This window comes from Carassius carassius, chromosome 13 (genome assembly GCF_963082965.1).
Source record: "Carassius carassius chromosome 13, fCarCar2.1, whole genome shotgun sequence".
NCBI lineage: Eukaryota > Metazoa > Chordata > Actinopteri > Cypriniformes > Cyprinidae > Carassius > Carassius carassius.
This window is the reverse complement of record NC_081767.1, coordinates 18,572,812-18,589,485: the sequence shown is the minus strand read 5'-3', so window position 1 is coordinate 18,589,485 and position 16,674 is coordinate 18,572,812. Positions and strand designations below refer to the sequence as shown.

At 37.9% G+C, this 16,674-nt stretch overlaps 2 protein-coding genes across 2 annotated transcripts; one reads left to right on the top strand and one right to left on the bottom strand.

Moving 5' to 3' along the window:
* Positions 1-241: 241 nt before the first annotated feature.
* Positions 242-12,486, bottom strand: LOC132156028 (2-oxoisovalerate dehydrogenase subunit alpha, mitochondrial-like). Its single transcript, XM_059564839.1, has 8 exons — positions 12,361-12,486; positions 6,261-6,437; positions 6,027-6,113; positions 5,821-5,929; positions 4,859-5,020; positions 3,239-3,445; positions 3,012-3,153; positions 242-1,093 (listed from the first exon to the last, which is right to left on the bottom strand). Exons 1-8 carry the CDS (start codon positions 12,472-12,474, stop codon positions 751-753), a joined length of 1,341 nt encoding a protein of 446 aa, XP_059420822.1. The 5' UTR covers positions 12,475-12,486; the 3' UTR covers positions 242-750.
* A 335-nt stretch (positions 12,487-12,821) lies between these two features.
* LOC132155646 (exosome complex component RRP46-like) lies at positions 12,822-16,415 on the top strand. Its single transcript, XM_059564376.1, has 6 exons — positions 12,822-12,977; positions 13,109-13,222; positions 15,112-15,233; positions 15,835-15,975; positions 16,065-16,154; positions 16,298-16,415. Exons 1-6 carry the CDS (start codon positions 12,839-12,841, stop codon positions 16,391-16,393), a joined length of 702 nt encoding a protein of 233 aa, XP_059420359.1. The 5' UTR covers positions 12,822-12,838; the 3' UTR covers positions 16,394-16,415.
* The last annotated feature ends 259 nt before the right edge of the window (positions 16,416-16,674 follow it).

The window sequence follows — 16,674 nt, the reverse complement described above, 5'->3', positions numbered from 1 at the left end:
ACTATATCAGTGATTCCATTTTTGTGAGGATTTTTATCGTTTAAAATACAATTTACAAACCTCTAAAGCCAATCGGAATACATCTCGCACAACACAACAATCATCATGTCATGTAACAGTTGAGTCAGTCTCACACAGTAAGTTTGTTCGGTTCATTATTAACAAAAGAATCGCAGCTCAATGTCATTAGCAACAGCATCATCATCATCTGTGGGGAGAAATGAACAGGACACAAACCAGATCATTACAGTAACTGTATGTTGTATATTTAAAAAATGACCGTTTCACAAAGCATGTGTCACTAACATCACCATCAATAAATATTAGTGTGGTTTGTGAAGAAATAAGAAACCAATGCTGAACATTTACAGTGATTTGAAAACCCATATTCTAAAGATACTTAATGAACAACACTTGATGTTGATAAGATAAGAAAAATCATGGTAATCACTCAATATTTTCATGCTTTAAATGAAGAAAGCCTATTGAGTGGATTGATTATATTATGCCAATGTACTGATACTGTATTCATGGGCTGTTCTTTTCTGAAAATTCCTTTTTTTACCTGGTTTTCCAAGGCACAAAATGACAGTACAGAGGCCTCTAGTGGCAAATGTTGAGGATAACAATACATCTTTCACTATTTGTGTTTTTAATGCAACAAAACCATAGAAACGCAGAAAAAAACCTATTCAGACAAACTGACACGTGCAAGATGGTTCCCAGTTGTGTCCACTCATGGCTCATGGATTATTTTTCATAGAGATCAAGTGGGTAATGCTCTTTATACTGCTGGATATGCTGCCACATGGCATCTCTCTGCTTGGCTATTGGAGGAATCATCTCATCATAGACGTCCGTGAACAGCAGCTCGGGATTGGGTTTCAGACGCCTCTCGGCTCTTTCGAAGGCCTCCATGACGAGTTTTCGGGACTGTTTCCTCCAGGCCTTCTCCTCGTCCTCGCCCCACCAGTCTCGGGCGGTCATGTAGTGTCGCAGGCGAGAGATGGGGTGGTCCTGCTTGTCCCAGTAGTTCACCTCGTCGACTGAGCGGTATGCAGAGCTGTCGTCACTGGTGCTGTGATGACCGATTCTGGAGGGGGAAGAGGAAATAAAGGCTTTGCTTATTTCACAACACTAGGGGTGCAATAAAATTTTATTAAAAAAAAAAAAAGCAGAAAAGGCTACTCTGGCTGACAGAATGACACTGTTGAATGACTTTGGGTCAAAGTGGATTGAGAACTCTAAGGAATTTGCCTTTGATCTCTGCCCTAGTTCTTTCCAATGCTTTGTAGCACATAAGGGATTGCAAAAAAACACAATGTTAAAGAACACAAAGTTGCTTTAAATTATTAAATGAAATTGGTGGAACCATCCCCTGCTTTGTATCTCATTATGTGGAACTAAAATGAACTACCGCCTGGGTTTCTGCCTGGTTGGGAAAATTGTGCAATTAAGTACAGATATTGCTTCTATGAAATGGGCTATGTCCATATAGACAAATATTTGTTAAGATCTTCATGTGGTGATGGCAGATATGAATCAACGATTGTGTGTGAAAGAACAGCCCGAGTCTGCACCCATGCCAAAAGAGAGCCGGGAAGACCTACGTGTAGAGGTTTGTGCATCCATGGTCTAATGGTATTCCTCTTTTTGTGGAATACATTAGAACAAAGAACTGTATACTTTTAAATTACAGCCTTTATTGTGTATTTATTTGTATGTCCTTTGATATGGACCCTTCAGTCTGAAGTAAAATAATATCTATAAATATTCACATATTTTACACAGCTCTACAAAATTCTTGATTTTGATTGGCCAGTCACAATATTCCAAGGTCTGTGAATACAGAGTGCTACAGTGGGCTCTGACAATAAAAAGTCCAATCATTTTCTACATGGGGAAACAGATTTTTAATGATAACTCATAAACCTTTAAAGAAAGGTCTACTGTGAGCTTAGAGATTGTTAACTGATGGTATACGCTTTTGCTAAATCGATCTGTTCAAACCATTTAAACTTATTTTTAAAACAGCTGAACTCATTGTGAAAACTGTATCCTCCAATCAGAGTCACAGTGAGCAATATATTTGGTGAAAAACTGTGTATTAAGCAGTATGACTGCATTATCCGTTACATTTTTGTCTTGTTCCTCTTGGCTCAACACTGTTTGTTAGGAACTGTTTTAATTAAAGAAAAATTAATTAATACTTTCATTCAGCAAGGCTGCAGAATTGATCAAAAGTGACAGTGAAGACTTTTATATTGCTCCAAAACATTTCTATTTACAAATAAATACTGTTCTTTTGATTCATCAAAGAATTCAGAAAAAATGTAACATGATTTCCAGAAAACCATTAAACACCACAACTGTTTTCAAAATGTATAATAATTATTACAATCGTTCTTAACCACCAAATCAGCATATCAGAATGATTTCTGAAGGACTGTTGAAATTATTTCTAGGTTACTCTATTCCATAAATTATAAAGCAGTTATCAGAAGTGGGCCTCTCAGGAACTTAAGAAATCAAATCTACATAAAGAGGAAGATCAAATTTACATTCAACTGTTAATGAATGGACAAACAGAATCCAAACCCCAAGGGGAAAACTATAATCTGCTTAAACTGCCTGGATTCAACCAAATTCACTGCATGGAAAATGCGGTTTCTGTGTGATAAAACTTGCATCAAACCTAACACACGTTTTTTTTTTTTCAAGCAATAGCCAAGTAGATCTCCCACAAACATTATATGCTGTTTCATAAAAGCCTACACTGCAAAACATTGTGTTGATAAATAGGTTTACAGTGCATCTCAATAGTGTTTTCTGCTGAGTTTGCCACCCTACACACAGTAATACCAGGCTCTACCCCAAACGGCACCCTTGTGGCCTCCTCAAAGTCTACACTGTGCCAAATGGGCTGCTTATATTTAATAGAATGCAGTGGAAGTTGAACTTCCTAAAATTCAGCTAGTTTAATTCATTTGGTTTATGCGATGATAAACTACCTGTAGGTCATGGCTTCAATGAGGAAGGGCTGGTTTTCAGCCACCGCTCTACGTCGTGCCTCCTTCGTGGCATTGTACACTGCAAAAACATCATTTCCATCTACACGTATCGACATTAGTCCATATCCTGGACCTCGAGCAGCTATCGCCGAAAAAGGGAGAAAAAAAACACATCAGACAAATGAAACGCAGCAATTCACATTAGAGTCTGTTACATATATACTTACCAATACCATCTCCTCTGTACTGCTCATTGGTCGGTGTGGAGATAGCGTAACCATTGTTGCGGCAGAAGAATATGACAGGACACTCAAGTGTGGCGGAAAAATTAAATCCAGCATGTGCGTCTCCCTCACTGGCGGCCCCCTCTCCAAAGTAACAGACCACCACACGGTTTGAGTTCTCCCTCTTCACTGCGTACGCCGCTCCGGCCGCTACAGCAGGTGGAACAGATCAAAGAAGATTTTTTTTTTTTTCAAAGAAATTAAAACTTTTATTCATCAAAAATGACAAATTTCCATCTAAAACAAATGCTGTTCTTTTACTTTCTATTCATCTGAGAATCCTGTAAATATGCATCATGGTTTATAAAAATGATTAAGCAGCACAACTGTTCACAATTGATAATAATAAAAAGAAATGTTTCCAGAGCACCAAATTGTCATTATCATGATTTCTGAAGGATCTGTTGTGAAGGATGTGACACTCAAGACTGACGCAATGGCTGCGGAAAATTCTAATCAACAGAAAACCGTTACTTTAATTCTAATAATATTTCACCATATTACTGGGTTTTAGATTAAACAAAGGCAGTCTTGGTGAGCATTAAAGATATAGTACACCGAAAATGAAAATGTTATGTTTATCTGCTTACCCCCAGGGCATCCAAGATGTAGATGACTTTGTTTCTTCAGTAGAAAACAAACTGATATTTTTAACCCAAACCATTGCCGTCTGTCAGTCTTAGAATGTAAGTGCATGGGAATGACAGCTAAAACATTTAATAAAAATAAAAAAAAACATACACAAACAAAACCAAATTAAACCCTGCAGCTCGTGGCGATACATTGATGTGTAAAGACACAAAACGATCGGACTGTGCAAGAAACTGAACAGTATTTATATAGTTTTTTACCTCTGATTCACGCAATGTGCAAACTGTAAGAACTCTCCTGAGCGGGTTCTTCTTGCTTTACAGGAGATCGCAGACTTATAAGTGCATTACTGCCACTTATCTCTCAAGTGGACCATTGACACTCTATCTACAATCTCAATTAGGAGTGTCAATGGTCCACCTGAGAGATAGGTGGTGGCAATGCATCCTCTGTAAAGAAGAAGCCTCCTCACACGTCTGCTTGAGAACGCACTCAAGAGGACGTGCTAAAGAGAGTGCGAACAGTTTGCACATTAAATGAATCAGAGGTAAAAAAAACAACAACAATATAGATACTGTTCAGTTTCTTAAGACAGATCGTTTTGTGTCTTTACACATCAATGCATCGTCACGAGCCTCAGGGTTTAATTTGGTTTTGTTTGTGTATGTGTTTTTTTTTTGGTTTTATTAAATGTTTTAGCCGTGATTCGCATCCACTTACATTATAAGACTGACAGACTGCAATGATTTGAGTTAAAATTCTCAGTTTGTGTTCTACTGAAGAAAGAAAGTCGCCTACATCTTGGAAACCCTGGGGGTAAGCAGATAAACATAACATTTTCATTTTTGGATTAACTATCCCTTTAAGAAGTTTCCAAAACAACAACTAAAAAACAGCACCCAAACTTTTGCACAATAGAGTGTATAATATTTGTGATGACTGTTCTGTGTAACAGACATGTTCACTTCTCACCTTGGGGGAGCTGAGTGGCAAGTGGTGAGGAGATTGTTACAAAATTGAGATCTTTGCAGCCATAGTGCACTGGCATTTGTCTGCCCTTGCCAAGGTCATCAGCGTTTGCATAGCACTGTGCCATAAACAGATCCAGAGGGAAGCCTCTGTACATCAATACACCTAAGGAAATTCAGAAAAAATTAAATTATAACTGATCAAATATTAATCAATAAAAACACTTTTAAATCAAATATAAAAGCATAGATCTTTATCTATCATACAAAATTTATTTAACAAACATTTTGAAGAAAATAATGAATAGAAATTTTCATTGCAACCAAAGTAGAAGAAGAATAGGGAAAACCTCAATTGCTAGACTCAGCATTAACTCACACCAGGTGTTCTCAGGGAACACATGTTAGGAGAAAATTGTTAGCCTGAATGCAATGCAAGTCGCTTTGGACAAAAGCGTGTGCTAAATGCATAAATTTAAATGTAAATGTTCTGAACCATAACTGAACACATCTGACCCCCAAAGTCCATTTCGTTTGACTAGTGTGAACGCTCTGTAGTGCACCCAGGCCCATTTGAAGAGGTGAGCTTGGGCACAGGTGTGGAACACATATAGTATGAGCGCCAACCATGCCTGGGGCACAGAACTTGAAACCCATGGCACTGATAATGCAACTGTTCTATGTTAGGCAGCATATTACACACATGAGAGGACCATGTGTCCTGCACCCAAAATGAATCCATTGTGCTAAGTAAGAGATCTTTTCTTCCAGTTTTCTTCAAACCAATTTCATCGTAATGCTGTAAGCGTGTTCAGGCCCAGAATTTTAAAGTGCAATGAGAGTGGGGGAGGAGGGGTGATTGCGCTTGAGCAAGTTACAAGGCTAACGTGTCTAGTGAGTGTATGTACGTATAATAACAAAACAGGTAGAGCCACTATTGTATCTCCAGCTTGTAAGCATTCTCACCAGCTTCTCGGTATTGGCCAAAGACCAAATCAGTAGGTTCAAGAGCCGCAGCGCTTCCAATGTGTGTGCCCTCCTCGCCATAATTGGTCATGTAGAAAGAGATACGGCCCTTGAACATAAAAGCACCCCAAATTGAAGCATTATAAATGCCCAGACGTCATTTTAGATGGAATAAGCACTACACTAAAATGCACTGCATCCCTCACCTGCCTCTGAGACTCATAAAGAATACGATCCATTGTGTTGAGTAATGTCATCTTCTGATAGAAATTTAAAACCATCTCTTTTGAAAGCTGCAACAGACAAGTAATGTTGTGTTACATGCAAACAGATTAAGAAATCATTATTGTCATGTTTTTTGTGAATGCTATTTAGTAACCTGCTACTAGTATTTTCCACACATTAATTTTAACATGTGGTACAAACAAAAGACTCCACACCTTAGGATCTTCAGACGGATTGATGATCTGGCCTTGTCTGTCCATCACCCTATACACAGGGATTCCTGAGATCACATTTGGCTGGATAAATTCCAGGTGATCAACAAACTCCGCCGAGGCCCCGGGAAACTGCGGCTTCTCTGCTGAAGAATCAAACGGCTGCTGGCGAAGAGCTCCCTGAAGACAAAGACAGAGGATCAGGGAGTAAAATACACAAGCAACAGAGCAGCAGTTCATGAGACCATGCATTTTGAGATCTGATCACAAACTTTAACAATCAAGACAAACAACTGGATGTAATAAAATAACTATCTGTGACATATATCTGTGTGTGTGTGTGTATATATATATATATATATATATATATATATATATATATATATACAGGTGCTGGTCATATAATTAGAATATCATCAAAAAGTGAATTCATTTCACTAATTCCATTCAAAAAGTGAAACTTTATTCATTACACACTGACTGATATATTTCAAATGTTTATTTCTTTTAATTTTGATGATTATAAATGACAACTAAGGAAAATCCCAAATTCAGTATCTCAGAAAATTAGAATATTACTTAAGACCAATACAAAGAAAGGATTTTTAGAAATCTTGGCCAACTAAAAAGTATAAAAATGAAAAGTATGAGCATGTACAGCACTCAATACTTAGTTGGGGCTCCTTTTGCCTGAATTACTCCATCAATGCGGCGTGGCATGGAGTCGATCAGTCTGTGGCACTGCTCAGTTGTTATGAGAGCCCAGGTTGCTCTGATAGTGGCCTTCAGCTCTTCTGCATTGTTGGGTCTGGCATATCACATCTTCCTCTTCACAATACCCCACAGATTTTCTACGGGGTTAAGGTCAGGCGAGTTTGCTGGCCAATTAAGAACAGGGATACCATGGTCCTTAAACCAGGTACTAGTAGCTTTGGCACTGTGTGCAGGGGCCAAGTCCTGTTGGAAAATGAAATCTGCATCTCCATAAAGTTGGTCAGCAGCATGAAGCATGAAGTGCTTTAAAACTTCCTGGTATACGGCTGTGTGACCTTGGACCTCAGAAAACACAGTGGACCAACACCAGCAGATGACATGGCTCCCCAAACCATCACTGACTGTGGAAACTTTACACCTCAAGCAACATGGACTCTCCTCTCTTCCTCCAGACTCTGGGACCCTGATTTCCAAATGAAATGCAAAATTCACTTTCATCAGAGAACATAACTGTGGACCACTCAGCAGCACTTCAGTCCTTTTAGAAGCAAGATGCTTCTGACGCTGTCTGTTGTTCAAGAGTGGCTTGACACAAGAAATGCGACAGCTGAAACCCATGTCTTGCATACATCTGTGCGTAGTGGTTCTTGAAGCACTTATTCTAGCTGCAGTCCACTCTTTGTGAATCTCCCCCACATTTTTGCATGGGTTTTGTTTCAAAATCCTCGCCAGGGTGCGGTTATCTCTATTGCTTGTACACTTTTTTTCTACCACATCTTTTCCTTCCCTTCGCCTCTCTGTTAATGTGCTTGGTCATCAGTCTTTCCCATGATTGTGTAGCCTACAGAACTAGACTGAGAGACCATTTAAAGGCTTTGCAGGTGTTTTGAGTTAATTAGCTGATTAGAGTGTGGCACCAGGTGTCTTCAATATTGAACCTTTTCACAATATTCTAATTTTCTGAGACACTGAATTTGGGATTTTCCTTAAGTTGTTATAATCATCAAAATTAAAAGAAATAAACATTTGAAATATATCAGTCTGTGTGTAATGAATGAATAAATATAATATACAAGTTTCACTTTTTGAATGGAATTATTGAAATCAACTTTTTGATGATATTCAAATTATATGACCAGCACCTGTGTGTATAATATATATATATATATATATATATATATATATATATACAGTCGTGGCCAAAAGTTTTGAGAATTACATTAAGTATTAGTTTTCAAAAAGTTTGCTGCTAAACTGCTTTTAGATCTTTGTTTCAGTTGTTTCTGTGATGTACTGAAATATAATTACAAGCACTTCATACGTTTCAAAGGCTTTTATCGACAATTAAATGACATTTATGCAAAGAGTCAGTATTTGCAGTGTTGGCCCTTCTTTTTCAGGACCTCTGCAATTCGACTGGGCATGCTCTCAATCAACTTCTGGGCCAAATCCTGACTGATAGCAACCCATTCTTTCATAATGACTTCTTGGAGTTTGTCAGAATTAGTGGGTTTTTGTTTGTCCACCTGCCTCTTGAGGATTGACCACAAGTTCTCAATGGGATTAAGATCTGGGGAGTTTCCAGGCCATGGACCCAAAATTTCAACATTCTGGTCCCCGAGCCACTTAGTTATCACTTTTGCCTTATGGCACGGTGCTCCATCGTGCTGGAAAATGCATTGTTCTTCACCAAACTGTTGTTGGATTGTTGGAAGAAGTTGCTGTTGGAGGGTGTTTTGGTACCATTCTTTATTCATGGCTGTGTTTTTGGGCAGAATTGTGAGTGAGCCCACTCCCTTGGATGAGAAGCAACCCCACACATAAATGGTGTCAGGATGCTTTACTGTTGGCATGACACAGGACTGATGGTAGCGCTCACCTTTTCTTCTCCGGACAAGCCTTTTTCCAGATGCCCCAAACAATCGGAAAGGGGCTTCATCGGAGAATATGACTTTGCCCCAGTCCTCAGCAGTCCATTCACTATACTTTCTGAAGAAGATCAATCTGTCCCTGATGTTTTTTTTGGAGAGAAGTGGCTTCTTTGCTGCCCTTCTTGACACCAGGCCATCATCCAAAAGTCTTCGCCTCACTGTGTGTGCAGATGCTCTCACACCTGCCTGCTGCCATTCCTGAGCAAGCTCTGCACTGGTGGCACTCCGATCCCGCAGCTGAATCCTCTTTAGGAGACGATCCTGGTGCTTGCTGGACTTTCTTGGATGCCCTGAAGCCTTCTTTACAAGAATTGAACCTCTTTCCTTAAAGTTCTTGATGATCCTGTAAATTGTTGATTTAGGTGCAATCTTAGTAGCCACAATATCCTTGCCTATGAATCCATTTTTATGCAACGCAATGATGGCTGCACGCGTTTCTTTGCAGGTCTCCATGGTTAATAATGGAAGAACAATGAGTTCAAGCATCACCCTCCTTTTAACATGTCAAGTCTGCCATTCTAACCCAATCAGCCTGACATAATGATCTCCAGCCTTGTGCTCGTCAACATCCTCATCTGAGTTAACAAGACGATTACTGAAATGATCTCAGCAGGTCCTTTAATGACAGCAATGAAATGCAGTGGAAAGGTTTTTTTGGGATTAAGTTAATTTTCATGGCAAAGAAGGACTATGCAATTCATCTGATCACTCTTCATAACATTCTGGAGTATATGCAAATTGCTATTATAAAAACTTAAGCAGCAACTTTTCCAATTTCCAATATTTATGTAATTCTCAAAACTTTTGGCCACGACTGTATATATATATATATATATATATATATATATATATATATATATATATATATATATATATATATATATACACACATACACACACACACACACACACACACACACAGATATATAAACAATACAAATGATAAAACACTACAACATTACTAAAACTTTAAATAAAATTAAAATTGAAAACATAACGTCCTAAACTAATTCAAAATACGAATAAAAAATATAAGAATATCTCAATGATATTAAAAGAACACTGTTACACACAGATATTTTACACTAGACTTTCAACAGCCAATTCCTGACCAGGATGTTTTACTATCTAATGGTCAGATCTTTTATTTTCCCTTTGTTTTGGTTTAGTGGTAATACGGGCCATCTTATAACTTTGATGCAGAATTAAAAAAATAAAGGTAAGGAGAGAAAATGCAGATTCTTTAAAAAGTAGCACTAAAATAAATACAATATATGATTATATAATAAGAAAAACTGTAAAGTGTCCGTATGAGATAATGCCTTGATACATAAATGTGCCTTGGAATTTGTTAGTGAGCAGTGCACTTTGCATGAAATCAAAGCTGTTCAAACAACTGTAAATGAATGTATGTAAACTATGAATGTCAAAATATTTTTAAGTGCACGTTTTGCATATTGTTGCACATCTTTATTCAGCAGGCAGATTTGTCTTCATCAGCAGGTAGGATCACACGGAATCTTAATGCACCTGAGACACTGTTTAATGTACACTTTTAATATAAGATCATCCAATGCTCGGAAGAGAAAGACAGAATATATTTCAGTGACACATGGCTGCAGAGATCAGCTTTGTGTTTCCCTCCACACCCCCCACCCCCAGCCAATCGGCTCTCAGTCTAAATCTACAGCCTTGTGAAGGTTGAACAGTCCATTACCTGTCCTACAACAATACACAGAGATCTGGGGTGCGTTCTCCGATAACGTTGTCTCTTAGCGCGCTACGAATACTCAAAAGGTACACCTTAACTACAGGTATACCTTTGCTACGTGTGTTCTCCGAACTATACCTTAGGATGTAGCTTAAGGTAAACCTTCTTAAGTTCTACCTTAGCAGTTGCTGTCCATGGTGGAGGCGCTGAATAGGTTGATATCGACGCCTCGATGATCGATTGTGCGCTCTTTCCTTCACAGCGGTATAGGTAAAGTATTGAGAAAACAATGTTCTTTATAAAGAAGCGTTTTAGAAATAGTACAAACTGCATTTATCGGGGCTTATTGAAATACGTACATGCAGAAATAAATATGAGTATGTGTTTAGCAAGTGTACAATCCCAAACCCTCACGGCCATAAGTGTGTTAATGTTCTCCACAACGTATGCTGATTATCCACCAGCCGTATCACATTATTGGCGTAAATCGCTCATTTGTGTAATTGGATGATTTCCTCAATAAAAGCGCAAACATGAGAGACATACCGACATTCACTATGTCGGGGAAAAAAGTCCGCAAAAAGAGATCGCCCAGCCACACTGAGGTCTTACTCAGCCCATATCCATCCCCAACAACCTCCAGAAAACTCCCCACAGCATAAAAACGAAGAGCCGCCAGCAGCTGAATTTCGGGGCTGAGGGGGTAGCTCCGTCGAGTTTGTCTTGACAAATCTGGGCCAACAAGATGCAAGAGCTGCAGAATTTGCTCCCGTGGCAGGCAAATTTTTTTTACAATGGTCTCTTCTGACATGGTAGTCAGTGGACTAAAATGTTCTCTTATAAAGTAGTTGACATACACTAACTGGCTCCGCGGACGCCGCCGTCTTTGATTTAAAACAAGTACTCGCTGTCTCGCTGCCATAGCTATAAAGTTTGTGTAAACTCATCTTTCTTTATATAGACTCCTAAGCCTTTTCTGTCAAATGGTTCGCCAGCTGATGTGCCTTAGGATAGTAATTAAAAAAGCTAACAACCATTAGTGTATGGAAACTTTATTAATGAAAACACTTCCATACACTGGGTGTAGGCTATAACAACTTAAGTATTTTATGTGTATAATTTTAAAGTAAAGTAAAAATGTAATTTTAATTCTAAATCAGATTTTATATTAAAAGTTCATATAAAATTTTCTATGTGTAATTAAACTGCGATGTAAAAAATCTTTTTGCGTAGTGGTGGCCACTAGCGGTATGAACCGTAAGCAGCGATAAGGTATAGCTAAGAGCGCTCCAGACCAACCTTACGAACGCATGACTTACAGAAGGTATACTTAACTAAGAAGGTTTCGGAAACCACGTATTAACGATAAGGTACTTCTTAAGGTACAACTTAAGAACGACGTAGCGTTAAGGTAGTTTCGGAGAACGCACCCCTGACCAATAGTTATTTGATTAAAACTATTTAGTTACTAACTTTAGATGAGTAGATTGCATGATCAACTACATTTCCAGGTCAGATGAGGAATGCCTATATATAAATAATCAAAGACTTAAGATTATTTTAAGACTAAGATCATGCGTTTTATTTTTCGGTGATTTACTATTGGTATACGTTACGTTTCATACAATCCAAATTACACAAACGTTTTGAGGTTCAAGCATCTAAGTTACACAGTTTGTCTGGTTAGCAACTTTTTCTAATGAGAAAAGTCCGTTCGAGGACTATATACTCAACATTTAAAACTCACATTTACGCGAAATGCTCTTTGTTGGAGAAACGTAGTAGCTTTTAACGAAGTATTTTGACGAATTGCGTGAAGTCCGATCCCGTATAATTTCTTGACACCTCTAGCAGCCGCCATCTTTACGTCAAGTGCGTGGCTGCGTGCGTCTTGCGTCTGTTCTTGCCTGTGAAAATCCCATACAGTGCGCCCCCTATTGGACAGTGTCATACAACACAAACATTCATCCCATGTTTTACGTCTATATCTGGGGAATGTATAATTACATTAATAATTATTAATAATAATATTTAATAATAATTAATAATAATTAATAACATAAATAATTAATTACATAATTAATTTTATTGAACATAAACTCCAATTTAGATGCAGATGCTAATTTATTAAACCAGTCATGGGTTTCTGGAAGCGTGGTCATTGCGATCGTCTTACCGCTAGAGGGCGAACGTATACCATGTCGTCATTATAGTGCGCTCAAAACATGACGCTTATGAGCGCGACGAGAGGATTTTGCATGAGGACCATGATGGAGTTAGATCAAATTTGTTCAGTTTTAAGAGAATATGGAAGTGAGCAGAGTTTGTTATCCAAGCCTGACGGATCTTCCACCTTTGTTCAAGGTATATATGTCAGTATGTAACTGATGTGTTTCTTTTGATCGGCGCAAGTGGTTGCCTGTTAAGCTTATGTCCAGAAATCTATTTGATTCATTCATATCTTTATCGTCCTGAATTTGTATATGTATTTTCAGGTGATACTAGTATCCTGGCTGGAGTTTATGGACCAGCTGAGGTTAAAGTCAGTAAGGAAATCTATGACCGAGCTACTGTAGAGGTTCTTATCCAGCCCAAAATGGGGCTTCCAGGTATGCGTTTTCGAAATCAACTCATTTGCATTAGTCTTATGCTGTACATATTCATAATTAATTATATAAAAGTTTAATACACCTTCCCCCTCCCCCTGTACATTAAAATGTGTTCTGTTTATTTATTTATTTATTTATTTTTTCTGAGCAAAAATAATAACAATCATTTTACCATTATTTATAGAAGAGACCCAGAGTCATTCACTATAACAATAGTTCATATACCAAAACATCTTGTCAGGTATATTTAGAAGAAGAATCATTAGATGACAACCGTAAAAGGGTACTCAATCCCAAAATTGTATTAATTACTTACCCCCATGTAAAAGTTTTGTTCGTCTTCGGAACACAATTTAAGATATTTTGGATGAAAACTAGGAGGCTTGTGACTGTCCCATAGACAGAAGTAAATATAAAAGTAAATAGCAGTGTCAAGGTCCAGAAAAGTATGGAAATCATCATCAGAATAGTCCATCTGCCATCAGTGGTTCAACCTTAACATTATGAAGTGATGAGAATACTTTTTGTATGCAAACAATTCCTTTGTCAAAGGTCTCCTTTGTGTCTCTCCACATAACATCACACGTATACTGCGTGTGCTCTTTTCTTTCAGCCGTGCCACAAGTATTCTCGTCGCTTCATAATGTTGCGGTTGAACCACTGATGGCAGATGGACTATTCTGATGATATTTTTCATACTTTTCTGGACCTTGACAGTGTAATTTACTTGGCAGTCAATGGGACAGTCACAAGCCTCCCGGATTTAATAAAAAATATCTTAAATTGTGTTCCGAAGACGAACAAAGCTTTTACGGGTTTGGAATGACATGGGTGTATAACTGATTAATGACTAAATGTTTGTTTTGGAGTGATGTATCCCTTTAATATATTTTAATATGTATGTCAGAATAAGTGTGTTTTAATTTTTTATTTTATTTTCACAAAATTTTACATTTTAAAGCAGGGGTGTGGGATATATATATAGCCTAGTGTGTGTGTGTGTGTGTGTGTGTGTATATATATATATATATAAATATATATATATATATATATATGATAATATCGTAATTGATGTTTAAACGATATGCGATTTGGCATTATCAGGTATATCGCAAAAACCTAACAAAAACAAAGCGAGAGAGTGTGCTTGCACTCTACGTAATGTAGGTCAGAGTCACTGATCTATATATTTTATCAGTGGTCAGAGTACATTTACATTTAGTCATTAAGCAGACCCTTTTATCCAAAGCAATTTACAGTTGAGGACAATTGAAGCAATTGAAATAAACAAAAGAGCAATGATATGCAAGTGCTATGACAAGTCTCAGTTAGCCAAACGCAGTGCACGTAGCAAGTGTATATGGAATGAATAACATGAGGTTCAGTAAATAATTACATAATAAGTATTTCTGGGTGAACTAATTCTTTACCGAATGTTGCAAGATTTTGCTGTTCACACAATGTAGCCTTTAGAAGAAAAAAAAATTCTTTGAATTATACATTAAAATACAGTTCTCATTGATATAAAGAGTACTGCGTAAATCCACTTTAAATTCATGAAAGCCTGACATTAAATTAGCATTTAGTTAGTATTTTAGCCAGTTGTGTGTTTTATTATTTGCTTATAAACACATTATTGGAGGGCTTTTACCTACAAGCTGTTTGAACAGCTGTTAAAAATTAATAATCGTGCAAATGCATGAATAATAATCATGTCAGGTGTTTAATAATGAGTGTCTTTCATTTCGGTAATTACATTGTTCAAACACTCCTGTGAGCCGACACCTTCAGTTCTGTTTTAGTTCTGCACTTCCAGTTCTCTCCGTCAGGTGGCAGTGTGATGCAGACGCAGTTTTCCAGTTTCCACTCATGTTGTTGTGTTCCTTCAGGAGTGCGCGAGCGCGCGAGAGAGCAGTGTGTTCGTGAGACGTGCGAGGCCGCGCTTCTGTTGACGCTTCATCCTCGTTCTTCTGTCACAGTCGTCCTGCAGGTCATCCACGATGATGGCTCTGTATCCTAAAACCAGTGCTAACGTGATACATTAAGCGAAGGGTGTATGTGATGCGTTTGTGTTATTTGACCATTTTTATGAAGTCCCTGTTGAACAGAACTGTTTGTTTTTATGCTGAGAGCTCAATTCATTCAAAATATGAATGTGATGAGCTTATTCATCTTAACAGTTACAGTTTAATTTGTTCATAACTAGTTTTGGGGTCAATGAGGCTAACTCAACCTCACTCATCACATGGAAGAACTAAATACGCACTCTCCCTATTGTCCTTTCCATAAAATATTGCTTTATTCATTTTACACATTTTCAACAGGTGTCTTGTGGGGAAAAAGAGATTTGGACAGACATTTTTTTCCCAGAATAACAAGAAAATGAGTTAAATATTAAGGGTTATTAAGGGTTAAATATGTATCCCTGTTTACACAAAAATGTTCAACGTTGAAAATATTAAGAAATAAGAAACTTTTTTCAAAAACACAAAAAAATGTACTGACCCCAAACTTCCACATTACTGTTAATTAGTTATTTTTCTGGCCCTTCACACTGTTTGTTGCGTTCACACTTCGTGTCCTTACAGTATGGGTCCTTATCTAACTGTCAGCTGCTATCGTGCTGCCTGAATGCTGCCTGCATGGCTCTAATGGATGCCGGGCTGCCCATGAGCCACCTTTTTTGTAGTGTGACCTGTGCTATTAGCAAAGAAGGCCAGATAATCATTGATCCCACGGCTCGGCAGGAGAAGGTACACCGCACTTCCTGTTCCCTAGGGCTGCCACAAACCATAGCGCACAGGTTAAGCTCTCAATCTGGCTTTTATGTTTTCTTTTCCAGGAATGTCGAGCGTTGTTAACGTTTGCTATTGATAGCGCTGAGTGCAATGTTTTGATGTCATCAACCACAGGCTCTTTTTCAGTCCAAGAGGTGAGATTGAATGCAGCATTTCATTCTTGTGTGCGATTCATTGCTCTGTTTGTGGCGATGATACATAGGTACTTGTCTATGTTTCGTAACGTGCTTGAATTTTCTACAAGGCAATGACATAAATGTGTTTTCTTCCTACACAGCTGCAGCAGTGCGTCGCAATCAGTCAAAAGGCTTCTGAACAAATCTTCCAGTTTTATAGGGATTCTGTCAAACGGCGATATTCAAAGATACAATAAAACACGATTGTTATGATTTTTACCTTGAGTTTGCATCATTTTCTCACTAAATAAGAATATGAATAGGACCTGTTTGTGTGTGTGTAAATTTGTTTTAACTTATAGTTAATTATATTGTGCTACAACATAGCATATGCATTCATATGCAATGATAGTTACGTCAAAAAATCATGTATCATGAGTTATGCTTTTACCCCAAAAGCTTTAAAGAGCTATTGTTGGACTCCAAGATGTTTTTTTTTAGCTCACGGCAATTTAATTAGCATATTATTTTTGGAGCC